The sequence below is a fragment of the Mustelus asterias genome, chromosome 29, assembly GCF_964213995.1.
Source record: "Mustelus asterias chromosome 29, sMusAst1.hap1.1, whole genome shotgun sequence".
Classification (NCBI taxonomy): domain Eukaryota; kingdom Metazoa; phylum Chordata; class Chondrichthyes; order Carcharhiniformes; family Triakidae; genus Mustelus; species Mustelus asterias.
Genome location: NC_135829.1, coordinates 23,746,499 through 23,773,501, shown reverse-complemented (window position 1 = coordinate 23,773,501; position 27,003 = coordinate 23,746,499). Strand labels below are relative to the sequence as shown.

At 43.1% G+C, this 27,003-nt stretch overlaps 1 protein-coding gene across 4 annotated transcripts in view; it reads left to right on the top strand.

Moving 5' to 3' along the window:
• The window catches only part of vps13c (vacuolar protein sorting 13 homolog C), a 339,816-nt gene that overhangs the window by 3,097 nt on the left and 309,716 nt on the right, over window positions 1–27,003 (top strand). For all 4 annotated transcript variants that reach the window (XM_078200207.1, XM_078200204.1, XM_078200205.1 and 1 more), the window contains exons 2-5: window positions 3,208–3,251; window positions 12,380–12,422; window positions 14,078–14,173; window positions 25,781–25,882. In XM_078200207.1, the coding sequence (XP_078056333.1) occupies window positions 3,208–3,251; window positions 12,380–12,422; window positions 14,078–14,173; window positions 25,781–25,882 (285 nt within the window). The remainder of the gene's footprint in view (window positions 1–3,207; window positions 3,252–12,379; window positions 12,423–14,077; window positions 14,174–25,780; window positions 25,883–27,003) is intronic.

Below are 27,003 nucleotides of genomic sequence, written 5' to 3'. Positions count from 1 at the left end.
GAAAATAGATTCAAAAATGTACTCGCTTTTACAAAAGAAAATTGTTCTTGTCAGGAAGGTAGCAATACAGGAAGAGAGAAGATGACAGGGTGTGTCTCATTGTTGCTTCACCTGCGAGCAGACAAATTAATCTTTTCCATTAGGTAAACTGTTGACACATGGCTTTTCATTATTGCAGTGTCAGTGGAAAATCTCGATGTGGGAACTCACTCTGTGTAAATCAGCACCAAGTAAGCTCACCTCATGGTGGGTGGGCAGCATGGTAGCACAGTGGTTGGCACTGCTGCCTCACAGCGCCAGGGACCCGGGTTCAATTCCAACCTCGGATCACTGTCTGTGTGGAGTTTACACATTCTCCCCATGTCTGCATGGGTTTCCTCCCACAGTCCAAAGATGTGCGGGTTAGTTGGATTGCCCCTTAGTGTCAGGGGGATTAACTGGGGTAAAATGCATGGGGTTATGGGGATAGGGCCTGGGTGGGATTGTGGCCAGTGCAGACTCGATGGACCGAACGGCCTCTTTCTGCACTGTAGGATTTGATGATTTTAAGGTGAGAGAGGTATTACATCAAGTAGTGTAATCAGGAAAGTTCAGATTGGCACTGGGAAATGTGCTCGGAATACCAGGAAGAGCTCCAGGAGCGTAATCAGGAAGTACTTTTTCACATGCAGTGTAATAGAGGTTCCTCTGTCTGTAGGCTATGGAGGTTGGGGAAGAATTTGAACTTGGGGGACTGCGATCACCTTTGTTGCGTGTGGTTACCCAGGGCAAGGAGCGCAGACAGATGGGTGGAATTGAGGTGCCCATCGTCCAAAATCTGAGTGGCAGAGAATGCTTGAGTGGGTGAATGGACCATTCCAATTTCTGATCCTATGACCCAGGGCCAGGAAGTATTGAAGTTGGTGGGGGTGGCGGTGTGGTGGGTTTGAGCAGGTTTTTGAGGCAGAAGCCAAGGCTGGAAAATCATTGGGAATTTTGGTGTCCTGGTTAACCTGGAAAGTTAAGAGAGATTCTGTGAATATTGAGGTTGCTTCTGGGATCTGGAATGGCTGGACATTTAGGATCATTAAGGAGACAGTATTTGGTTCTGCTCCTTGAAAACAGTGGATTACAAAATATGGCCAGTGGTGGACATTGAGTTCCTTGGAAGCAGCATAAAGCGTCATTTAGCGGTGCACTGTTAGTGAGTTTGATCACTTCATACAGAAGCAGAGTTAGGCCATTCGGCCCATCGAGTCTGCTCTGCCATTGAACCATGGCTGATATGTTTCTTAACCCCATTCTCTCGCCTTTTCCCCATAACCTTTGATCCCCTCATCAATCAAGAACCCTATCTATCTCTGTCTTAAATACACTCAATGACCCGGCCTCCACAGCCTTCTGTGACAATGAATTCCATAGATTCACCACCCTGTGGCTGAAAAAATTCATCCTCATCTCAGTTCTAAAGTGCTGTCCCTTTACTTTGAGGCTGTGCCCTCGGATCCTAGTCTTGCCTACTAATGGAAGCATCTCCCCACGTCCACTCTATCCAGGCCTTCCAGCATTCTGTAAGTTTCAATGAGATTCCCTCTCATTCTTCTAAACTCCATCCAGTGCAGACCCAGAGTCCTCAAACCCACTTTGATAAGTGATGTGCTCAGTCCTCAAAATTGTTGAGAGAAGACATATTTTTAACTGAATATACAACCAAAATCATGGGAAGTGTCTTCCAAGCTCAGTCAGAGAGGTAAAAAATCTTTAATTAAAAGACACAGTTTCAATCGATAAATGATCAATTTTATACTATAATGAACTTTCATTGAATTCCTTGTTTCGTCTTAAAACCATATTTTGGATTTCTGATATATATGTTACTGAATACGTTTTTTTGCAAAAGGCATTGAGTAACTTAATCGTTTCATTAACTCGGATCATGAAAGGTTGGTGTGCCATATCCCCACTAAAAAAAAATACTGACCTTTATCACATGTTGAAACACTATTAAGAAAAGCACGGTGCAGGGATGAGGCTGATGTCGCAGGGAGCATGCGCTTTAGATATGATTCCTGATGAGGAACAGGTACCTTACACCTCAGTGTATCTTCGCAGCATCTTTCCAATGATTATTGGATCTGGGATTTCTTACTCCTTCACCCTTTGGCCTCCACGTAAGTAACTCATCCATTTAATACATTCCCCAATGGCTAATGTAAACCCAGGCTGCACAGTACAAAGATGAGGATTGCTTTCCTGCATGGCTGAGGCTTTTGAGATTGGGGTATTTGGATCTGATGAATTAACTGCTGAATGGGAGAGTGTCAGTACACTCATTAGATTTCTCTCCATTGGTGAGTTACTGTATTTTTCAGCAGCTGTTGTCTTTCAGACGGCACAGTGGTTAGCGCTGCTGCCTCACAACGCCAGGGACCCGGGTTCGATTCCCGGCTTGGGTCACTGTCTGTGCGGAGTCAGCACATTCTCCCTGTGTCTACGTGGATTTCTTCCGGATGCTCCGTTTCCTCCCGCAGTCCGAAAGACGTGGTGGTTAGGTGGATTGACCATGCTAAATTCTCCCTCAGTGTACCCGAACTGGTGCCGCAGTGTGGCGACTAGGGGAATTTCACAGTAACTTCATTGCAGTGTTAATAGAAGCCTACTTTTGACTAATAAATAGAACTTTAACTGAATTGATGCAGTGCATCTTGTAAATGGTACACACTGCGCACTAATGGTGGAGAAAGTGAATGTTTAAGGTGGTAGTTAAGGTGCCAATCAAGTGAGCTGCTTTGCACTGTCCAACTTCTTGAGTGTTGTTAGAGCTGCACTCATCCAGGCAAGTCGAGAGCATTCCGTCACACTCTTGACTTGTGTCTTATAGATGGCGAACCAGCTATGGAAGCTGCAGAATTACAAGCCCCTGACCTGCACTTGTGGTTACGGTAGTTATATGGCTGGTCCATTTCAGCTTCTGGCCAATGGTAACTCTCGTTAGTTCGATGAAGATTGATAAAAGGCAGTGAGCCAAGACACAAGTCACATAATTGTGGCTAAGAGCTGTTGCTTGTGAGAGTTGCACAGTGAAAGTAGTGGTTTTGGGTTTTTTGAACTGCCACACTTCTGTAAACGTTAAAAGCAATTTTCTGTAATTATGGGAAAGAGTTGATTTAAGACTTTTATTACATAATTACAGTCAATGTGAATTTAATTACTGTTATTTTATTGCAGGAAATGTAGTCCTTGATAACTTGAAAGTCAAAGAAAATGCACTGGTAAGTATTTAATTTTATAAATTTCTGCTTCTCTTGTATTTAAAAAAATATTATTCTGAAAGCTGTTGAGTTTGTGGTTAAGAACATAGAACATAGAACATAGAACATTACAGCGCAGAACAGGCCCTTCGGCCCACGATGTTGCACCGACCAGTTAAAAAAAAAAAAACTGTGACCCTCCAACCTAAACCAATTTCTTTTCGTCCATGAACCTATCTACGGATCTCTTAAACGCCCCCAAACTAGGCGCATTTACTACTGATGCTGGCAGGGCATTCCAATCCCTCACCACCCTCTGGGTAAAGAACCTACCCCTGACATCGGTTCTATAACTACCCCCCCTCAATTTAAAGCCATGCCCCCTCGTGCTGGATTTCTCCATCAGAGGAAAAAGGCTATCACTATCCACCCTATCTAAACCTCTAATCATCTTATATGTTTCAATAAGATCCCCTCTTAGCCGCCGCCTTTCCAGCGAAAACAATCCCAAATCCCTCAGCCTCTCCTCATAGGATCTCCCCTCCATACCAGGCAACATCCTGGTAAACCTCCTCTGCACCCTCTCCAAAGCCTCCACATCCTTCCTGTAATGTGGGGACCAGAACTGCACACAGTACTCCAAGTGCGGCCGCACCAGAGTTGTGTACAGTTGCAACATAACGCTACGACTCCTAAATTCAATCCCCCTACCAATAAACGCCAAGACACCATATGCCTTCTTAACAACCTTATCTACTTGATTCCCAACTTTCAGGGATCTATGCACACATACACCTAGATCCCTCTGCTCCTCCACACTATTCAAAGTCCTCCCGTTAGCCCTATACTCAACACATCTGTTATTCCTACCAAAGTGAATTACCTCACACTTCTCCGCATTAAACTCCATCCGCCACCTCTCGGCCCAACTTTGCAACCTGTCTAAGTCTTCCTGCAAACTACGACACCCTTCCTCACTGTCTACCACACCACCGACTTTGGTGTCATCAGCAAATTTGCTAATCCACCCAACTATACCCTCATCCAGATCATTAATAAATATTACAAACAGCAGTGGCCCCAAAACAGATCCCTGAGGTACACCACTTGTAACCGCACTCCATGATGAATATTTACTATCAACCACCACCCTCTGTTTCCTATCCGCTAGCCAATTCCTGATCCAATTTCCTAGATCACCCCCAATCCCATACATCTGCATTTTCTGCAGAAGCCTACCATGGTGAACCTTATCAAACGCCTTACTAAAATCCATATATACCACGTCCACTGCCTTGCCCCCATCCACCTCCTTGGTCACTTTCTCAAAAAACTCAATAAGGTTAGTAAGGCACGACCTACCTGCCACAAAACCATGCTGACTATCACCTATCAATTCATTACTCTCCAAATAACTATAAATCCTATCCCTTATAATTTTTTCCAACATCTTGCCGACAACAGAAGTGAGACTCACCGGTCTATAATTCCCGGGGAAGTCTCTGTTCCCCTTCTTAAACAATGGGACAACATTCGCTAACCTCCAATCTTCTGGTACTATACCAGAGGCCAACGACGACCTGAAGATCAGAGCCAGAGGCTCTGCAATCACTTCTCTTGCCTCCCAGAGAATCCTTGGATAAATCCCATCCGGACCAGGGGATTTATCTATTTTCAGACCCTCCAGAATATCCTGCACATCCTCCTTATCAACTGTAATACTGTCTATTCTACTCCCTTGCAACCCAGTGTCCTCCTCAGCTATATTCATGTCCCCTTGCGTGAACACCGAAGAGAAATATTGGTTCAATGCTTCACCAATCTCCTCCGGTTCCACACATAACTTCCCTCTGCCATCTATAACTGGCCCTAAACTTGCTCTAACCAACCTTCTGTTCTTGACATACCTATAGAACGCCTTAGGATTCTCTTTAACCCTATCCGCCAAAGTCTTCTCATGTCCCCTTTTAGCCCTTCTAAGCTCGCTCTTCAACTCCCTCTTAGCCAATCTAAAGCTTTCTAGTGCACTACCCGAGTGCTCACGTCTCATCCGAACATAAGCCTCCTTTTTCTTTTTAACCAACAAAGAAACTTTTTTGGTGCACCACGGTTCCCTAGCCCTACCAATTCCTCCTTGCCTGACAGGGACATACCTATCACAGACTCGCAGTAGCTGCTCCTTGAAAAAACTCCACATGTCGGACGTTCCCAGTCCCTGTAATCTCCTAGTCCAACCTATGTTTCCTAATTCTCTCCTAATAGCCTCATAATTACCCTTCCCCCAGCTAAAACCACTGGCCCGAGGTTCATGCCTATCCCTTTCCATCACTAAGGTGAACGTAACCGAATTGTGGTTGGGAGCAAGCAGGACTGGGATTCCTTGGAATGGGAAGCCTCGTGCTAAGGGGGTTTATTGGATATCCTGCATCAGTTTTCCCCCCAAAAATTCCTGATATCATGGTGTAGAACCAGCAGAGCACAGAAGAAGGCTATTCAGCCCATCACGTTGTACTGGCTCTCCTAAGGAGCAATTCATGTCCTGTCACTTCTCCACATCCTGATACATTCCTCCTTTTCAGATGTTTAACAAGTTTAGAAAATGTCGAGAAGTAAATGATAAATAAGTGGGGATAGGGCCTGGGTGGGATTGTGGTCGGTGCAGACTCGATGGGCCAAATGGCCTCCTTCTGTGCTGTAGGGACTCTATGATTCTCCATGTCCACAATACTCCAAACGGCAGTTGCTGGGCACCTTGTTTTCTGTTGAATGTCATTTTGAAGATTTGCAAAGAGGCAGAATTCAGGTTAAGCAGCGAGCTCGCTTGTTCAGAAATGTCACTGCACATCGACTTCCATGAAAGGGTTTGGAATAAACATCACACGTGGCTCTAGCTGCTGAAAATCACAAACTCAGCTGTTGAAATCCTGGTCAAGAGATCACTGTACCTGCCAATGTCTAAAAGCAGTAAGAAGTTTAACAACACCAGGTTAAAGTCCAACAGGTTTATTTGGTAGCAAAAGCCACACAAGTTTTCGAAGCTCTAAGCCCCTTCTTCAGGTGAGTGTTCACTATGCATTTTTGCGCCCAAAATGCATGACCTAGTTTAGCACTCACCTGAAGAAGGGGCTTAGAGCTTCGAAAGCTTGTGTGGCTTTTGCTACCAAATAAACCTGTTGGACTTTAACCTGGTGTTGTTAAACTTCTTACTGTGTTTACCCCAGTCCAACGCCGGCATCTCCACATAATGTCTAAAAGCCCAGCTTCATATTATATTAGGGTTCATGGTGGGAGATATAGGAAGGATATCAGAGGTAGGTTCTTCACGCAGAGAGTGGTTGGGGTGTGGAATGGACTGCCTGCAGTGATAGTGGAGTCAGACACTTTAGGAACATTTAAGCGGTTATTGGATAGGCACATGGAGCACACCAGGATGGTAGGGAGTGGGATAGCTTGATCTTGGTTTCAGATGAAGGTCGGCACAACATCGTGGGCCGAAGGGCCTGTTCTGTGCTGTACTGTTCTATGTTCTATGTTCTCTGTAGAATCGTAAGATATTGTGATATAAATATTATTACATAAGAACGAAGAGCAGGAGTAGGCCATCTGGCCCCTCAAGCCTATTCCAGAAAGTTGGCCTGTACTGGTTCCGTACCCAGCAGCTTTCTTTGTCCCTGATGGTCTTGTTTCCATGCTCGGAAAATACTTTCCCTTCTTTTCAGATCATTCTGGGCTTCTGCATTTTTACCGACACCCATTTGTGAATTTGGCTTCTCCCACGATTCTTGTTTTACACAACTTATTGGCTTGTAGCTGTTTGGTTGTCAGTGTGAAACTTAATGTGAGCTACTGAAAGACGGACAGCGATCGACATGTTGTTGACCCCTGCTCTGCATCTTTCCCACTGTGTGGCCTATAGACTATACCGAGCAATGTCATTGCATGTTATTTGTTCTTGGCTCTCGGCAAATTGATTCTGTCCATGACTCCTCTGGGACACCCTCTCTCCAGCGCTGTAACATTATCTTTAATCAATACTGTCACCACTGAATGTTTGAAATCTCCTGGAACTACTATTGCCTTCCAAGGCTGTTTTGTCCATTTTGTGTGGCGATTTCTTTAGCCAGTACCTGAGTAGCATGTTGAGAACATTGGTGATTTATTTCTCTGACTCATTTGATTGAATTGGTAACTTTGAAATCGACTCATGATCTGAGTAGAATGTGTTATTTACATTCCTGCTAGCTCAAGAATAAAATGGCTAGATGCAGAAGTTAGTTTATAAGTTCATCAGATATAGGAGCAGAATTAGGCCATTCGGCCCATCGAGTCCGCTCCGCCATTCGATCATGGCTGATATGCTCCTCATCCCCATTTTCCTGCCTTCTCCCCATAACCTTTCAACCCATTACCAATTAAAAATCTGTCTAATTCCTCCTTAAATTTACTCACTGTCCCAGCATCCACCGCACTTCGGGGCAGCAAATTCCACAGATTCACAACCCTTTGGGAGAAGTAGTTTCTCCTCAACTCTGTTTTAAATTTGCTACCCCTGATCCTAAGACTATGACCTCTCATCCTAGAATGCCCCACAAGAGGAAGCATCCGCTCCATGTCTACTTTATCCATACCTTTTATCATCTTGTATACCTCAATCTGATCTCCCCTCATTCTTCTAAATTCCAGAGAGTGTCGGCCTAAACTGTTCAATCTCTCTTCATACGACAAACCCCTCATCTCTGGAATCAATCTAGTGAACCTCCTCTGAACTGCCTCCAATGCCACTGCATCTTTCCTCAAATACGGGGACCAAAACTCTGCGCAATACTCCAGGTGCGGCCTCACCAATGCCTTGTATAGTTGCAACAATACTTCCTTACCTTTGTATTCTATTCCTTTAGCTATAAATGCCAACATTCCATTCGCTTTCTTTATTATCTGCTGTACGTGCATGCTAGTTTTCTGTGTCTCATGAATGAGGCCACCCAGATCCCTCTGCACTGGGGCACCCTGAAGTCACTCCCCATTTAGATAATAAGTCGCCTTCCCATTTTTGCGCCCAAAATGCATGACTTAGTTTAGTAAAATTGGTCACCATTTTACATGCTGAACAAAACACAGCAGAGTGTGACTGAGAGCCATGGTTGTTAGCATCATAGTGTGAACATGATTCCTGCTAAAGACTTTGTATCAGCAGTGCAATTCTCATTTTGGTGATAAATTCTGTGCGTAACACCTGCATAATGTGACCCCTTCAAGTCCATATTCAGGATGTTTGTGTGTAAGTTTGTGTATTCCCTTACATTCAGATTGATTTTTCCTAATATAAAATGATTTCTAGCCGCAAGCTTTTTGTTAATTTTGGGGATACAGTTAAAAATAAGGGGTCGCCCATTTAAGACAGAGATAAGATTTTTTTTTTCTCTGAGGGTCATGAAACTTTGAACCCTTTTTGGGTCACTGTCTATGTGGAGTTTGCACTTTCTTCCCATGTCTGCATGGGTTTCCTCCAGGTGCTCCGTTTTCCTCCCACTGTCCAAAAGATGTGGGAGTTAGGTGGATTAGCCATGCTAAATTGTCCCTTCGTGTCAGAGGGACTAGCTAGGGTAAGTGCATGGGGTTATGGGGATAGGGCCTGGGTGGGATTGTGGCCAGTGCAAACTTGATGGGCCGAATGGCCTCCTTCTGCACTGTAGGATTCTATGAGTTCCAGAAATTCACCACCCCCTGCAAGAAGTAGTTCCTCTTCCCTATTTCTCTCTCGTTCTAGATTCTCCGACAAGAGCAAACATTTTCTCCACATCTACTCTGTCAATACCTCTCAGGATCTTAAAGGTTTCGATCAAATTGCCTCTTTCTTACTCTTCTAGACTCTAGTGGATATAAACCTAACCTAACCTTCCCAATCTTTCTTCATTAGTCAACCTACGCATTCCTGGCATTCGGAAAATGTCCTGAGTAGATTCATAGATCATTAAAATCTTTGAAGGAGGTGCTAAGAGAAAGAGGATGGAGGGTCTTGGAGGGAATTCCAGAGAATGGGGCTTCAGGAGCGAAAGCTATGGTGAATTGGACAGTGAACATAGAAACATGGGAACATGGGAGTTGGAGCAGGAGTACGTCATTTGGCCCTGCTCCACCATTCAATAAGATCATGGCTGATCTGATTATGGTTGCAAGTCCACTCTCCTGCTTGTTCCCCATAATCCTTGACTCCCTTGTCGATCAATAATCTGTCTATCCCCACCTTGAATACATTTAATGATCCAACCTCTACTACCTTCTGGGGAAGAGAATTCCACACTTTAATGACCCTCTAAGAGAGAGAAATTCTCCTCATCTCTGTCTTAAAAGGGAGACCTCTTATTATCAAACTATGTCCCTGAGTTCTGGTCTTTCCCCAGAAGAGGAAGCATTTTCCATACCCACCCTGTCCAGTCCCCACAAGATCGAGTACGTTTCAATATTTCTTCTTTTCATTCTTCAAAACCCCGATGGATATTGCCCCAAACTTAAGACAAGTCCTTCATCCAAGGAATGAGCTGATTGAACCTCTTTTGAAAGCAACTATATATTTGTTCAAATGAGCCCAAAAACTATAAAATGTTCCTGATGTAGCCTCACCAAGGCCCTGTGCAGCTGCAGTAAAACTTCCCCATTTTTATATTCTATTCATCTTGGAATATTTATTGCATTTGCCTTCCTAATCGCTTGCTGTGTCTGCATCCTAATCTAATGTGATTCATGGTTTAGCATACCCAGATTCCTGTGTGGCACTGAGTTCTGCAATCTCTCTCTATTTAAATGATACATTGCTTTTATTATCCTTCCTGCCAAGACCCACAAGTTCACATTTACCCATATTATACTCCCAAATTTTTGCCCACTCACTTAACCTGTCCATATAGCTTTGTAAATCCTCTACCTCCTCTCGATGACTTACTTTCCTACCTATTTTGGTGGAATTGGAAATTTAGCTACCATACATTTGATCCCTTCATCCGAGTCATTGATATAGATTGCAAATAGTTAAGGACTCAGCACTGATCCTTGTGGTGCTCCGTTAGTTACAGATTGCTAATTGAAAAAGTCTAATTTATCTCTGCTCTCCTGTTAGCTAATCAATCCTTTACTCATGCCAATATGTTACCTCCAACACCATGTGCTCCTGTAGTAACCTTTGATGTGGCACCTTATCAAATACCTTTTTGAAATCCAAGTACACTACATCTATTGGTTCCCCTTCGGACACCTTGAATGTTACTTTGGCAAAAGACTCTAAACAGATTAGTGAAACGTGGTTTCCCATTCACAAAGTCATGTTGGCTGTGCGTGATCACGTGATTTTTAAGTATCCTGCTATAGCCTTAATAATGGATTCTAGCACATTTCCTGTGTCAGATGCTAAGCTAATGACAGACTTTGGAAATGGATGGTAATAACAGCAGTTTGCAAAGGGAAAGAGACAGTACATGAGAGAACCATTCAACGAGGGAACCATTTGGGTGTTGAGCGAAATTTTAGAATAGCAATACTAGGGTGGCACGGTGGTTAGCACTGCTGCCTCACAGCGCCAGGGACCCAGGTTCAATTCCTGGCTTGGATCACTGTCTGTGCAGAGTCTGCATGTTCTCCCCGTGCCTGCGTGGGTTTCCTTCGGGTGCACTGGTTTCCTCCCATAGTCCGAAAGACGGTCAGGTGCATTGGCCATGCTAAATTCTCTCTGTGTACCTGAACAGGCACCAGAGTGTGGCGACTAGGTGACTTTCATAGTGACTTCATTGCAGTGTTAAGGTAAGCTCACTTGTGACACTAATAAATAAACTAAACTAACATGCTAAATAAATATAAAAACCTGAAAATGAATTTCATAATCTACTATTTTTTAATTCTACTAGGGTTTTCGCCTCTCCCTGGAGATCACATGGTCTGGAATGGGGGGGGTGGGGGTGAGTTAATAGGTTGTAATGAACAAAGCATCGTAGCTGTGAGGGACAGCTCGGTGGATAGGATATTGGTATGTAGATAGGCTGGAAAATTGGGCGGGGATCCTGGATTCAGGATTCAATCCTGGACCGGGGAGCGGCGCAGGCTTGGAGGGCCGAAGGGCCTGTTCCTGTGCTGTATTGTTCTTTGTTCTTTGTTGTTCTATTTTAACAAAAAGATTCCTTTAGAGCTCAGTTAAACATATCAGGCCTTGTTTTCAAAGCTACTTGATGACATTTTGAAATTAGTCTGACAGATTTACTCGGGCAGAATCCCATTATAAATATGGATGAAAAAATTTCGAATTGAGGCTATGTTTTAAGTTTATTTATTAGTGTCACAAATAGGCTTACATTAATACTGTAATGAAGTTACTGTGAAAATCCCCTCGTCGCCACACTCTGGCACCTGTTTGGGTACACCTGAGGGAGAACTTAACATGGCAGATGCACCTAACCAGCACTGCAATGAAGTTACTGTGAAAATCCCCTAGTTATCACACTCGGACCGTGGGGGGAAACCGGAGCACCCGAAGGAAACCCACGTAGACACGGGGAGAATGTGCAAACTTCACACAGTGACCCAAGCCGGGAATCGAACCCAGGTCCCTGGCACTGTGAGGCAGCAGGGCTAACCACTGTGCCATCATGCTGCCCATGGTGATTCTTGTGTGGGGAGCCTGCAGCTCATATTGCTTCTGAATTCTTCTACTGTCCTCTGTTTTGATCATCGAATCATAGAATCCCTACTGTGCAGAAGGAGGCCATTTGGCCTATCGAGCCTGCACCTACAACAATGCCACCCAGGCCTCATCCCCATAACCATTTACTCTAGCTAGTCCCCCAGTCACTAAGGGGCAATTTAGCATGGCTAATCAACCTAACCCGCACATCTTTGGACTGTGGGAGAAAATGGGAGCATCCGGAGGAAACTCACGCAGACACGAGGAGAAAGTGCAAACTTCACACAGTCGCCTGAGGCTGGAATTGAAGCCAGGTCCCTGGCACTATGAGGCAGCAGTGTTAACCACTCTGCCACCATGCTGCCCCAAATGATATTTGATTATATTCAGTTTTGGTGGGAGCTTCGTTCAAATATGTACATTTGTTTGTGTTTTCCATTCTACCAAAATTACTATTTTTTTTCTGTTCTTTCTTCCCAAACAGAATGATTTGGATGTCCCTTTCAAAATCAAGGCTGGACAGATAGGTATGTTATTTGTCTTTGAGAGTTACCGGGCTGCAGCATTTTGCTTTGCTCTTGAACTTTGGCTAAACTCACAGCTTTGTCAAAGTTTTGATTATCTAAATAAATAGCCCTCTTAATTTTGCTGCTTGGCAACTGTAAAACAATTATCTATACAATGTTAATATTTCACATAGTTTGGTCTTTCATTGTTAAAATTATGCTCATTTGCAGTGGACTAAGTTGAGTGGTATTGTGTATTGCCTTTTTGATCCAGTTGAGTAGTGCACAAGTTTTTTAAGTGTAAAATAGGTTTTAAAATATGTACAAATTGCACACAAGCTATGGAACCAGCATTATTTTCCATAATGTGGGGATTTCTTTGAGGGAATAATTGAATTACAGCTCAGAACTAGCTGGGGAATCAAAGAATTCCTACAGTGCAGAAGGGGGCCGTTTGATGCATTGAGCCTGCACAGACAACAACCACAGCCAGGCCCTATCCCTGTTTAAATGTTTACTTATTAGCGTCACATGTAGGCTTACATTAACACTGCGATGAAGTTCCTGTGAAAATCCCCTAGTCGTCAAATGCCGGCGCCTGTTTGGGTACACTGAGGGAGAATTTAGCACGGCTAATGCACCTAACCAGCACATCTTTCGGACTGTGGGAGGAAACATGAGCACCCGGAGGAAACCCATGCAAACAAGGGGCAAATGTGCAAACTCCACACAGACAGTCACCTGAGGCTGGAATCGAACCTGGATCCCTGGCCCTGTGAGGCAGCAGTGCTAACCACTGTGCGCCCAGAATTCAGCCTGAGGTGGCAATCCTTCAAACAGAAGAAACCCTGCAAATGGTTAGATCAAAGATTCCACTTTTTGAAAGCAAGAGGAGTGGGAACTCCTTGTGTTCAGTGAACACTCATTCCTCAATACTACCAAAGAATAATATTGCTTGTTAATCTGTTCCCTATTTGTAAGATTAGACTCATTGTGCTTTGCAAAAGAAATTTGACAAATATTCATGAGTAATTAATTGCTGGAAATCTGTCAGACACTTGAGGATGTTGAAAGTTGAAGCTTCCTGGGCAATTGCCATGGAGGTTGGGGCGTCAGCACTTCCACAGGGTCCTGATGGGCATCTTTAGTTGTGTGTCCGGTCTCCAGCGACACGGTAGCACAGTGGTTAGCACTGCTGCTTCACAGCTCCAGGGACCTGGGTTAGATTCCCAGCTTGGGTTACTGTCTGTGTGGAGTTTGCACATTCTCCTCGTGTCTGCGTGGGTTTCCTCCGGGTACTCCAGTTTCCTCCCACAGTCCAAAGATGTGCAGGTTAGGTTGATTGGCCATGCTAAAAAATTGCCCTTAGTGTCCTGGGATGCGTAGGTTAGAGGGATTAGTGGGTAAATGTGTAGGGATATGGGGGTAGGGCCTGGGTGGGATTGTGGTCGGTGCAGACTCGATGGGCCGAATGGCCTCTTTCTGTACTGTAGGGATTCTATTCTATTCTATTCTATTCTATTGATCGTAGGGTTGGAAGATTTGGGCTAGATATGATATGTAATTCCCTTTGACTTAGTCTCTTCAGAATCTAGTGTTTTTAATGTACAAACGAGCCAGTGTTATTCGTGCTGAGTATGTGTCCTGTTCCTGTTTCCTTTCGATTTTATTCATAGACAAGCTTACATTGAAGATTCCATGGAAGAATCTGTACAGTGAAGCTGTGGTTGCTACTCTGGATGGTTTGAACCTTCTAGTCGTTCCAGAAGGAAGTAAGTAATGCTACAATTCTGTTAATTTTAATGTTAATGTTGATTTGTGGAGTCAACATAATAAATAGTTCTTCAAACTGACCAATAGTTGCACCATATGGAATCTTTAGTTTGAACATCATTTAAGTCGGCTGTTTTTGCCTTTAATGTGTTGCGAAAGTTAAGTGTTTTGACTTGTTGGATAAGTTAATATGAATTGTCACACACAGTGATGAGTCAAAGTAGTTTAAGATTATGGTTGGTGTATTAGTGGAGATTTCAATACATCAGCTCCTCCCTCCAAGACATGCCCAGCATGTAGATCGTCACAACACAGTGATCACTGACCACTTGAATGCGAACATGCTCAATTGGATGTTAAACAGACTCCGCAAGAACCTCCCCCTACAACCTCCCCCGTGCCTGACAACATTTTTGTAACACATGAACAAAAAGTGTTGAAAGAGGATGTCTTTTTTTAACGTCTCAATGTTTTCTCTCCCTCCACTGTCACGGCAATTAATCTTCAATTCCTGAAAATATCAGGATAATTCTTGAATGTTGGCAACACTATTTAGGATCAAAGGAATGGAGTACAATGAAAATAACCTGCTATTTTTTAACAGAACCTACATACCAGTTATTTTAAAATGGTTTGAGGGTTAAAGTTTGCTTTAAAGCAGTCAAGCTCCTCAGGCCAGACCCATGTTGGGTTGCGAATCAAAAGTTGAAAGATACATTGAATATCACTAATATCCTTGAGGGAAGGAAATCTGCCGTCCTTACCTGGTCTGGCCTACATGCGACACAGTAAGAAGTCTCACAACATCAGGTTAAAGGAATGGTCCATCTGACGAAGGAGCAGCAAGCTCCGAAAGCTTATGGTATTTGCTACCAAATACACCTGTTGGACTTTAACCTGGTGTTGTGAGACTTCTTACTGTGCTTACCCCAGTCCAACGCCATGTGACTACATGTGACTCCAGAGACACCGCAATGTGGTTGACTCTCAACTGCTCTCTGAAATGGCCTAGCAAGCCACTCAGTTGTATCAATTGCAACTAAGGATGGGCAATAAATGCTGGCTAGCCAGTGACGCCATGCCCCATGAATGAATAAAAAAAACCAGTTGGAGTTGTTTTATTGACCATAGATACCAAATGGTAAGCAGTTTGGCTGTGTAAGAAATAAAAACTTTGCACCCACTCTGCAGGGAGGGCTTTGATCTCTTTCTGACTGTAAGCAGTCAGGAGTAAAGAGAACACACACACCAAGGAAGGTAGGTTTTCTTTTGGCAATGTGTTACTCAGGCAGTAAAAGGCTGTGAAAAGCCGCTCCCTCGCACTGCACGATAGTGAGCACAAGGGCTGGTTTGTTTAATTAAGATGTGGAGATGCCGGCGTTGGACTGGGGTAAACACAGTAAGAAGTTTAACAACACCAGGTTAAAGTCCAACAGGTTTATTTGGTAGCAAAAGCCACACAAGCTTTCGGAGCTGCAAGCCCCTTCTTCAGGTGAGTGGGAATTCTGTTCACAAACAGAGCACATAAAGACACAAACTCAATTTACATGAATAATGGTTGGAATGCGAATACTTACAACTAATCAAGTCTTTAAGAAACAAAACCACGTGAGTGGAGAGAGTATCAAGACAGGCTAAAAAGATGTGTATTGTCTCCAGACAAGACAGCCAGTGAAACTCTGTGGGGGTTACAAATAGTGTGACATGAACCCAATATCCCGGTTGAGGCCGTCCTCGTGTGTGCGGAACTATGCAGATGCTGCGACAACGGATGAATGAACACCGCTCGACAATCACCAGGCAAGACTGTTCTCTTCCTGTTGGGGAGCACTTCAGCGGTCACGGGCATTCGGCCTCTGATATTCGGGTAAGCGTTCTCCAAGGCGGCCTTCGCGACACACGACGGCGCAGAGTCGCTGAGCAGAAACTGATAGTCAAGTTCCGCACACACGAGGACGGCCTCAACCGGGATATTGGGTTCATGTCACACTATTTGTAACCCCCACAGAGTTTCACTGGCTGTCTTGTCTGGAGACAATACACATCTTTTTAGCTTGTCTTGATGCTCTCTCCACTCACGTTGTTTTGTTTCTTAAAGACTTGATTAGTTGTAAGTATTCGCATTCCAACCATTATTCATGTAAATTGAGTTTGTGTCTTTATATGCTCTGTTTGTGAACAGAATTCCCACTCACCTGAAGAAGGGGCTTGGAGCTCCGAAAGCTTGTGTGGCTTTTGCTACCAAATAAACCTGTTGGACTTTAACCTGGTGTTGTTAAACTTCTTGTTGTTTAATTAAGGCAATCCATCAAAATGAGATCATATGTCTAGAATGAACCAGGTGATCTGATGCTGCCTGTTATCCTGTGTGTTTCACCTTGATATGGCATTGTGTTAGCTTAGCAGATTATTAGAGATTCACTAAGGATAAATGAGAGTGAGGAACCAGAGAGGGGAGCAGTGGTCAGACAGGAATAAAAGACAGGATAAGGAGAGGGCCATAAACAGACCGAAGGAGATTGGAGGATAGATGAGATGTTTAATTTGGGGAAGGGGAGGTGTGTGCTGCTCCAAGATGCAAAATGCTCCTTGCTGGGGGTGAGAGAGTAAGTGCCAAACTTCAGAACGCTACTCGGTGGCAGACATGCTTCTTCACTAGGGGGAGGGCCAAAAGTGAGGGAGCAGTGCCAAATTCGAAATGCTGCATTTCTGGAGAATTCGGGGAAGAGGATTCCAAGCCAGTAACAGGAACCAATGAAGTGGGTAGAAAGCCAGTTCATGAATTCAAGCTGCTGCTAATAAGGGTGGGGATCGAGTTTGCCGGAAATGAGGAGATGATTCAAGTGGGGACAAGGATGGATTTGGTTTTGCATGATGTTAGGAGGATCATAATTGGTGGTTGTTTGTACCCTGACCTCTGCAGGTCCAGTCCACATGCCTGGTTCATGGGGGATAATTGTTTATAATTTGTGGCTGTGCTTTTTATAAAAGGGTCTTTTCATCTTTTGCTTGCGGGGATAAAATAAAGAAATTAATTTTGAGAAATGTTTGATTGGGGCATGACTATCAAGAGCGTGTAGGTGCATGCTTAGTTCATGTTGAGGACTAGGGGTAGGGTTGGTGATGCTAGTGTGAAATATTTGGTGATCGTACCCTTCTCTTCGGATATGAGTGGATGGAGGGAGCTTCAGGACCTGAGACTTTCACGAAAGCCCCTCTGGGTTTGCACCTGAGTGATTAGCAGTTCTAGGAAGAGTGAATTTTGTGTCAGTTCAGTGGAGTTGTTTTGGGTGAAATCATTTTTCCCAAATTCGCTAAAGTCAGCAATGGCGTCACGGTGACACAGTGGTTAGCACTGCTGCTTCACAGCTCCAGGGACCTGGGTTTGATTCCCGGCTTGGGTCACTGTCTCTGTGGAGTTTGCACATTCTCCTCGTGTCTGCGTGGGTTTCCTCCGGGTGCTCTGGTTTCCTCCCACAGTCCAAAGATGTGCGGGTTAGGTTGATTGGCCATGCTAAAATTGCCCCTTAGTGTCCTGGGGTGCGTAGATTAGAGGGATTAGCAGGTAAATATATGGGGGTAGGGCCTGGGTGGGATTGTGGTCGGTGCAGACTCAATGGGCCGAATGGCCTCTTTCTGTACTGTAGGGTTTCTATGATTTCTATGATCATTTTAATATAGAATGGCTCCCTTTCCTTTTCTTTCTTTTGTTTCTTTATATTTAACTTTATATTTAATTTTACTTTGTGTTCTGCCTAATCATAATGGATTGTTTTTAATTGGAACAAATAATCATTTTGAAGTTAATTATTTTGTCTCCACTTTCCTTTTTTTGATATCTCACCTGTTTGCAATGTTGGTTCATAAAATCCCTACAGTGCAGAAGGAGGCAATTTGGCCCCATGAGTCTGCATCGACTCTCCAACAGATTTACCCTGCTAATCCCCCTCTTAACCCACACACCTTTGGGCACTGAGAGGTAATTTAGCATGGCCAATCCACCTAAGCTGCACATCGTTGGGACTGTGGGAGGAAAATGGAGTACCCGGAGGAAACCCACGCAGACACGGGGAGAACGTGCAGTCACCCAAGGCTGGAATTGAACCTGGGTCCTTGACGCCGTGAGGCAGCAGTGCCAACATTGGAATTGCAGCTCAGAAACAAGTTATTTTGCCTAAATGGTCTATGCCAGTGCTGCTGCTCCACACAAGCTTCCCCTCACCCTATTCATCTGACCCCATTGGCTTAACCTTCCGTTTCAAAGTAAATTTTGGTTGAGTCGGTACAAACCAGAAACTGGCTTGTCATTGATTCAAGGAAAAAAATAACAGCTAGTGGAAATGCAGTCAGGTTAGTCTTGTGCTAATCTTTTATAAGGCAAGGTTAGACTACTGAACAAATACCTTTGTTCAAGGCCCATTGAGCTCTACATTTAGAGATATAATTCCACAGTTTTTTGCAACATCAAGAACTTTGGTGTTGTCTGCTGTGTTTAAGAGGATAAAGCAGTTCTGTGTGAGACGAAACTGGCTCCTCTAAATAGTAGTTGATGCTAATGGGTTGGCTTGTCTCTGTTTTAATCCTAAGAAATTCCACCTTGTTGCTTCAGTTGGTTTGTCGCTTGTCAGTTTTAAACTGCACTATATGCTGTTGCTTATAGTTTTTCCCATAGATATGGTGGACAACCAATGGATTGGTTGGACAAAACCAATGTTTTGTCCCTTTGTATCTATTTTACCTCCGTTTACATGAAAAATAGCAGCATGTTCATGATTTGAAGCTTGCTTCAAATGTGTTGACATTTTGTTTGATCATTTGTTTTTACGCTGCTTTATATGTGAAATCTTACAAAGAGCAGACACCACAGACCGGTGAATATTTAAAAGAGTATAGATCTTTGCGATGCTTGTGTATCGTTAGGTAAAGTCCAAGGAAGTTGTAATGTGCTTCCTTCCTCTAGATACGAGTGCAAAGAAATTTAATATTGTCGTTTCCTCGCTCCTCTCAAAAGTTTAATGTATATATTAACTAATGTATCACATTTTGCCCATGGTAAAGATTTTCTGTGTGCTTCTTGCTCACTGGGAAGTGTGGTGATAGTGTGCTATTGCTATGGATATATATTTTTTAAGTTTAAGGGGAATGTTTTAAAGTTCAGTTCTTTCCTACAGGTAGTCGGAATGTCTGGGGGGGAATGCAGCTCAGATGCTGGGAAAGCAGGATAATTACCAATTCTAGCCATGTAGTGTTTACTTAGAAGAAGGTTAATAACTTGAGTTTACAAAAAGCAACGGTTCCATGGGGATTTTGATTAAAGGAATGGAAGGTGGGTTTAGGTATGCAGGATCATGTGACAATGTGAGGAACTCGGTGTGTAGCAGAGAGAAAACAGTTTTTGAGTTCTGGGGTTTGTTTAAAGACTGAGGTCTGCAAGCTTCTCCCACCAAAAATCTCTTTGAAAGTTTCAGGCTGTTTCCCCTCATAGCAAGTATATTTATGGTTGCTAACTGTATTTAAAGTGTTTTTTGAGTCTCAGAAGAATTTTTCTGATTTGGAACTGAAACAGTGATAAGTAAGAGTTGTTTCTTCATTTTTAAATATTCAACAGGTCAAAGTTAAGCTGCTTCATTTGTTAGAGTTATAGTTCAACTGTGTTATTAAATCAAGTTTGTTTTACTGTAAAACATCCCTAATTTGTCAGTGGAATTACCCCTGGAGTGAAGAATCCTTTCCTCACATTTATACTAAAATAGAAAAATTGTTGGGGTCGAGTCTGGAGTCCGAATGTAATTTGAGATTCTGGTCCAGGGCCCTAACAGAAGGTTCATAATTTTCAGTTTCTTCATTTTGAGTGGAGTTCCATGAGAAGTAATATGATTGTAGGCTTGAGGCCTGAGCTGTTAACTGGTAGGAACACCATTTCTATTGGTGGGTAAGGTTGGACTGCCAGATTGCTCAATAGATAGTTTATACTTGTCCTGAATCTCGGAGTATGATCATGTGTTTATAAAAATCTGAACTGCTACAAGTAATGCCTTATGCCAACTGGAACCACCAAGGAAGTTAGATAAAGGAGAACCAGTGGACGTGATTTCTTTAGATTTCCAAAAGGCTGACTGTTAAATAAGTCAAGAGCCCATGATGTTAAGGGTAAGATCCTGGCATGGATAGATGATTGGCTCACTGGCAGATGGCAGAGAGTGGGGATAAAAGGGTCTTTTTCAGGATGGCAGCCGGTGACTAGTGGTGTGCCTCAGGGGTCAGTGCTGGGACCACAACTTTTCACAATATGCATTAATGATTTGGAAGAATGAACTGAAGGCACTGTTGCTAAGTTTGCAGATAATACAAAGATATCAAAGAGGGACAGTTAGTATTGAGGAAGCAGATGGGTGCTGCAGAAGGACTTGGACAGGTTAGGAGAGTGGGCAAAGAAGTGATAGATGGAATACAATGTGGAAAAGTGTGAGGTTATGCACGTTGGAAGGAGAAATGGAGGCACAGACTATTTTCTAAATGGGAAAATGTTTAGGAAATCAGAAACACAAAGGGACTTGGGAGTCATTGCTCAAGATTCTCGTAAGGTTAATGTGCAGGTTCAGTCGGCAGTTAGGAAGGCAAATGCAATGTTTGCATTCATGTCGAGAGGGCTAGAATACAAGAGCAGGGATGTACTTCTGAGGCTGTATAAGGCTCTGGTCAGACCCCATTTGGAGTATTGTGAGCAGTTTTGGGTCCCATATCTAAGAAAGGATGTGCTGGCCTTGGAAAGGGTCCAGAGGAGTTCACAAGGATGATCCCTGGAATGAAGAGGGTGTTGTGTGAGGAACGGTTGAGGATTCTGGGTCTGTACTCATTGGAGTTTAAACGGATGAGGGGGGATCTTATTGAAACTTGCAGGATACTGCGAGGTCTGGATCGAGTGGACGTGGAAAGAATGTTTCCACTAATAGGAAAAACTAGAACCAGAGGGCACAACCTCAGCCTAAAGGGACGATCCTTTAAAGCAGAGATGAGGAGGAATTTCTTCAGCCAGAGAGTGGTGATTCTGTGGGACTCTTTGCTGCAGAAGCCTGTGAAGGCCAGGTCATTGAGTGTCTTTAAGACAGATAGATAGGTTCTTGATTGATAAGGGGATCAGGGGTTATGGGGAAAAGGCAGGAAAATGGGGATGAGAAAAATATCAGCCGTGATTGAATGGCAGAGCAGACTCGATGGGCCGAGTGGCCTAATTCTGCTCCTATGTTTTATGGTCTTACTTTCTCACTAAAATGGTTGCGGGCTAACCTCATCCCATCCCTTAAACCAAAGGTAACTGTGACCATCTGCTTGAAAGATTTTTGTTTTGAAGCTATCCAGACAAAACAGTGGCAAGTGGTTCTCAGGCTGTAATCAAATTTCACGCTTTGGGCAGCTGAACAGAGGAAACAAAGCCCAAGCAGACATTCAAAACCCGAGATTGCATTACAACCTTGAAATTAATGCTTGTTGCAGTATCAGTTGCTCAAATTATAGCTTGATATTGATGGCTGTTCAGTTTTTAGTTTTCTGTGTCTTTGTTAGTAACTGTTGCACTCGTTTAAAAAGTAAATCATTGTGTAGCTGTACACTTGTAAGTCACTGATCTTGTTAGTTTTGAGCTGGTAGGAGTATAATGGGAGACAATATTTTTCGATACATAGAGGGATCATGTAAGGTAAATGAGGAACAACATGTGTTGAATTCGTCTTGCCTGCACTTAATCCATGTTCTGGTGTGTTCAGCATGTCATTATAAATCTAGTTTTGCTCTTCGTTTTCAGCATTTCAAGTTTAAGTTTAATTATTGGTGTCACAAGTAGGCTTACATTAACACTGCAATGAAGTGACTGTGAAAATCCCCTAGTCGCCACTCCGGTGTCTGTCATCCTTTCGTTTGCAGACATATTCTGTACTATCTGTGGCAATGTTAGTCCAGGACTTTATTCAGTGTCAGGTTTTCCTTAATATTTCTCCCTGTAATTTATTGACCAGTTATGTTTTTGACAAAAAAATGCTCCTTATGTCTTGAGTGAATAGAAAATTGAGGTTGGTTAAATTTGGTGGAATTTGTATGGTTTTCTGCTTGTATGGGGATAGCTGGGTGGTGGGTTTGATTACTCTGCTTAAACACAATAGGGGAGAATTCCTTGAATCTTTTTGTGAATGTGTGATTTTTCTGCAGTTTTTAACATTCTTTCACGGGAAGTGGGTATCGCTGGCTAGACCAGCATTTATTACTCTTCCCTAATTGCTCCTTGAAAAGGTGATGGTGAGCTGTTTTATTGAATGGCTGCAGTCCATTTGGTGTCGGTACACCCACAGTGCTGTTAGGAAGGGAGTTCCAGGATTTTGACCCAGCAACAGTGAAGGAACGGTGGTACGTTTCCAAGTCAGGATTATGAGTGACTTGGAGGGTGATTTCCAGGTGGTGGTGTTCCCATGTGTCTGCTGCCCTTTTTCTTCTAGATGGTAGCAGTCGTGGGGTTGGAAGGTGCTCTCTAAGGAGTTTTGATGAGTTGTCACAGTGCACCTTGTGGTTGTTACACATGGCTGTAACTGTGCATCGATGGTGGAGGGAGTGAATATTTGTGGATGGGTGCCAATCAAGTAGGCTGTTTTGTCTTGGATGCTTCTTAAATGCCCCCCCCACCCCCCACTCCTGCCATCCTGTGCCATCCCCCAACCAGAATGATGATGATGGGGGATTCAGCGATGGTAATGCCATTGAATGTCAAGGAGTAGTGTTTAGATTCTCTGTTGTCGGGCGGCACAGTAGCACAGTGGTTAGCACTGCTGCTTCACAGCTCCAGGGACCCGGGTTCGATTCCCGGCTTGGGTCACTGTCTGTGTGGAGTTTGCACATTTTCCTCGTGTCTGCGTGGGTTTCCTCCGGGTGCTCCGGTTTCCTCCCACAGTCCAAAGATGTGCGGGTCAGGTTGATTGGCCATGCCAAAATTGCCCTTTAGTGTCCTGGGATGCGTTGTTAGAGGGATTAGTGGGTAAATATGTAGGGATATGGGGGTTGGGCCCGGGTGGGATTGTGGTCGGTGCAGACTCGATAGGCCGAATGGCCTCTTTCTGTGCTGTAGGGTTTCTAAGTTTCTAAGTCTGAGATGGTCATTGTCTGGCACATGTCTGGTGCAATTGTTACTTGTCAGCCCAAACTTGATTACCCAGGTCTTACAGTACATGCATTGCTTCAGTATCTGAGGAGTTGCAAATGTTGCTGAACATTGTGAAATCATTAGCAAACATCCCCACTTTTGACCTTGTGATTGAAGGAAGGTTATTTTTGAAGTAGTTGAAGACGGTTGGGCCTAGGACACGACCCTCAGGAATTCCTGATGTCCTGGAGCTGTGATGATTCAGTTCCAACAGCAATAACCATCTTCCTTTGTGCCAGGCATGACTCCAATTACCTCTGATCTCTGGAGTAACAGATGGCCATTGAAGAGGGAGGAAGAATGATCTTGTAGATTATTTGCTGCCTTTGTAAAGCCTGATGCCGGCACATTCTAGCATGGTATCTTCAATATTCCACAGTCAAGATCTTTGAGTTGTTGTGTTAGAATCTATGCCTGAATCCAAAAAGCTGTTTGGTTCTAATTTGAAAGTTGAGTTTTAGATTAATAACTATTGTCCTTGTTAATTTACACCACTCATTTTGCATAAGCTCTCTAGCAATTATGTGAAATGGACCACTTCATCTAGTGGTCCTCTGCTAAAATTGTTAACCTCACCTGAATTAAACTGAGGTCTCCAGTGTTTTTTATCTGTGGCTGAAGCTCATTTTATTTTTCCCAGGAGCGTATTTAACTGGATTAAAAAGTATTTCGTCGGATGTGTCACACTTGGTGCAGGCTGTTTTAAAATTAAGTCCCTTAATTGTAACCTCAGTCTAGATATTCAAGTATCTTTTGAACCTCTTTGAACACATTATCTTAAGATTTCATCATGTAACGTCGCACTTTTATTTCAGCTTGCATGATTCAGACTTCAATGATCTATCAATTCTCATGTGATTTGGTTCTGCACCAAGTCCTCAGATTGCACTCAGTTGCTGCTGAAAGCTGTCTTTCAGTTTCAGTTAGAGTGAGGTCTCAATTCGTGTTTATTTAGATCTACAGCACAGTGACGCAGTGGTTAGCACTGCTGCCTCGCAACTCCAGGGACCCAGGTTCGATTGGGTCACCCTGTGTGTGGAGTTTGCACATTCTCCCAGTGTCTGCGTGGGTTTCTTCTGGGCTTTCTGGTTTCCTCCCACAGTCCAAAGATGTGAGGGTTAGGTGGATTGGCCATGCTAAATTGACCCTTAATGTCAAGGGGACTAGCTAGGGTAAATTCATAAGGTGATGGGGTTGTGGTCGGTGCAAACTTGATGGGGCTGAATGGCCTCCTTCTGCACTGTAGGATTCTATGATACAGGAACTCGAGCTGTAGCCTTGTTTTCATTGGGCACTGAGCATTTTGCTACTGCAGTGTGCTACTTCTCACTGAAGGCTAGATGGTTCCTTTTTTTATTAATCGTGATCAGTGTCTGAGCTAGCTACTGTTTGCCTCTGTAACTTTGTGGGTACCACCATCTCATCAGTGGTTTGTTGGTTTGTGCACCACAAGGACTGCAGTGGTTCAGCAAGGCGGTTCGCTACTACCGGGTGATTAGGGATGGACAGTAAATACTGGCCTTACCAGTAACACCTATACCCCACGGACAAATAACAAAAAACATTCACTGTTGTGAACAGCTTCTGCACTCAGCGATTAGTTGCCAGATGTGCAACCCATAAATTTTAACTGTGTTGATAAATATGCTTACAGCTCGTGTGTTACCATAGCAATTGACAACCTCTTTACAGAGCCAATTTCTGTACCAGATAATCATATTAACAAGGTTAATGGAAACCTATTATCCATAAAAATGTTTCATAACACTTATTAAGGATAATCCTCTTAAATCATAAGCTACACTCTGATGTAATAAGATGTCAACAAGCTTCCTTTGATCTTAAATATATGGCAGGAAATGCATATTTCGGTACAGATGTTGTGGTTTTGTTTCCCAGATTTTTGCAATTGGTTTCGATGCCAAAGCGATCATAGTGGTCCTCTTTTTTTTTCTTTCCTGCCCGAGGACCTTGCATTCTCCACTGTTTGCCCACTAGGTTTTAAGTAATTCTTTCTCAGCTAACCTGCCAGCTCTGTAGAAATGGAGTGCTCCAAATTCCAAATCTGCAACATTGATTTGCAGGCCAACTGAAAGTCCAAACTCAATTGTTGCAACAAGTTGGGGATTTCCTTCTTCCCTTTTATTTTCCCGTCCATTATTAAGGATTGCTTTCCATCCTTTCCATTTTAAACATTAGCTTCTTTGAAGTACATCAGTTAGCATTGGAATGTGTGAAGTAGCAGCTTGTACATCTGGGTCGGATCACAGACCAGTGCAGTATTTTGAGTTTGGTGGTGCTAACTTAATATCACCTACATTTAAGCAAACTTGTGTATTCTATTACTGTTTTACATCTAGATCGATGTAAAATGAAATGAATATGCGCCTTGTAGAAACTCAGTTATTTTTTATTCCTCAAGGTATCCAGTATGATGCAGAAAAGGAAGAGAAACAACTACAGGAAAACAAACAGAAAGAACTACTGCGAATTGAAGATGCCTTGCAAAAAGCAGCTAAGAAAGGTACGGAAATGTTTGGAAAAATCTCTGCTGGTTTTTGTATTGTTGTTCTAATTGGATGTAATGTGATTTTGACGACTGCATTGTGGCTCACGGTGTTTAATCTGAAGATTAAAGGCCCTGAAATCCCTATGATCTGCATCCTGAGGGTGACTTCAACCCTGCCATTTAAAACAAGAAAATAAATCTACCTACATGCCTGCTGGCAGGTTTTCAGTCTGTACCAGAATGAGAGAAGAAAAAAGTTCAATTTGGAATGCAAGGAAATGTGTTTAAATCAGTCAGTTCAACATTCCCCGAGCGGACTTAAGCCAGTTAAATTTTAAGATGAGCTGATGGTTCCTAAGAGTCACAGTTACAGGATTGTTTGTTTTGAATCTGCTCCCAGTGAAGTCATACCTAACAAACTGCAAAGAGCTTCTAAAACGTATTTCTACTTTCTCAAAAGAAAGCCGAGAACTTACTTTGGCATGCTTGGCTAAGTGTGAAGATTTATCTTCTTGTAAATGAGATGCAAGTGCTTTTTTGAGACGATGAGAATGTGTTTTCTGTTGTGAATGCATAAAATTGATTTTAAGCATCCCTCTTGCTGCCTTGAGGAAATGCCAGAGCTTGGGATGAAAAATGAGCAGTGGGATTGGAGTGTTAAAGGAGTTTTACTTCATTTTAAGACAATATTCTGAGACCCTATGTTCAGGATCTTGCTAGTGTACTAATGGACAATGCAGGCTTGTTTGTGTCAGAGTAACACTAGCTGGTTATGTTTTCTGTATTAGTTTCAATTCATTTACATTCATCTTTAATGTTGGTGCAATTTTTAAAAACTTATTTTCTGTTTAATAATGGCGGAAAATTAAATTCGCAAAATAATTTGCTAGTGTGCATCTTTTTGACACCCAACTTATTCTACGCAGCTCAAAAACATTTTAATCAGTGATTTCTACTGAGTCCATGCAATGTCCTGTGATTCGCTTATTATTTTTCCTGGCTGGTGTTCAGGCATGTTGTCCTGCAGCTCCTCAGCTGGTTGAATGAATCCTTCAACACTTATACAGATTTAAGTGGTTTACTGGCTGCTAAAGAAGTTCGTAAAGACCATTAGTGCAGTTTGTCCTGATTTAACC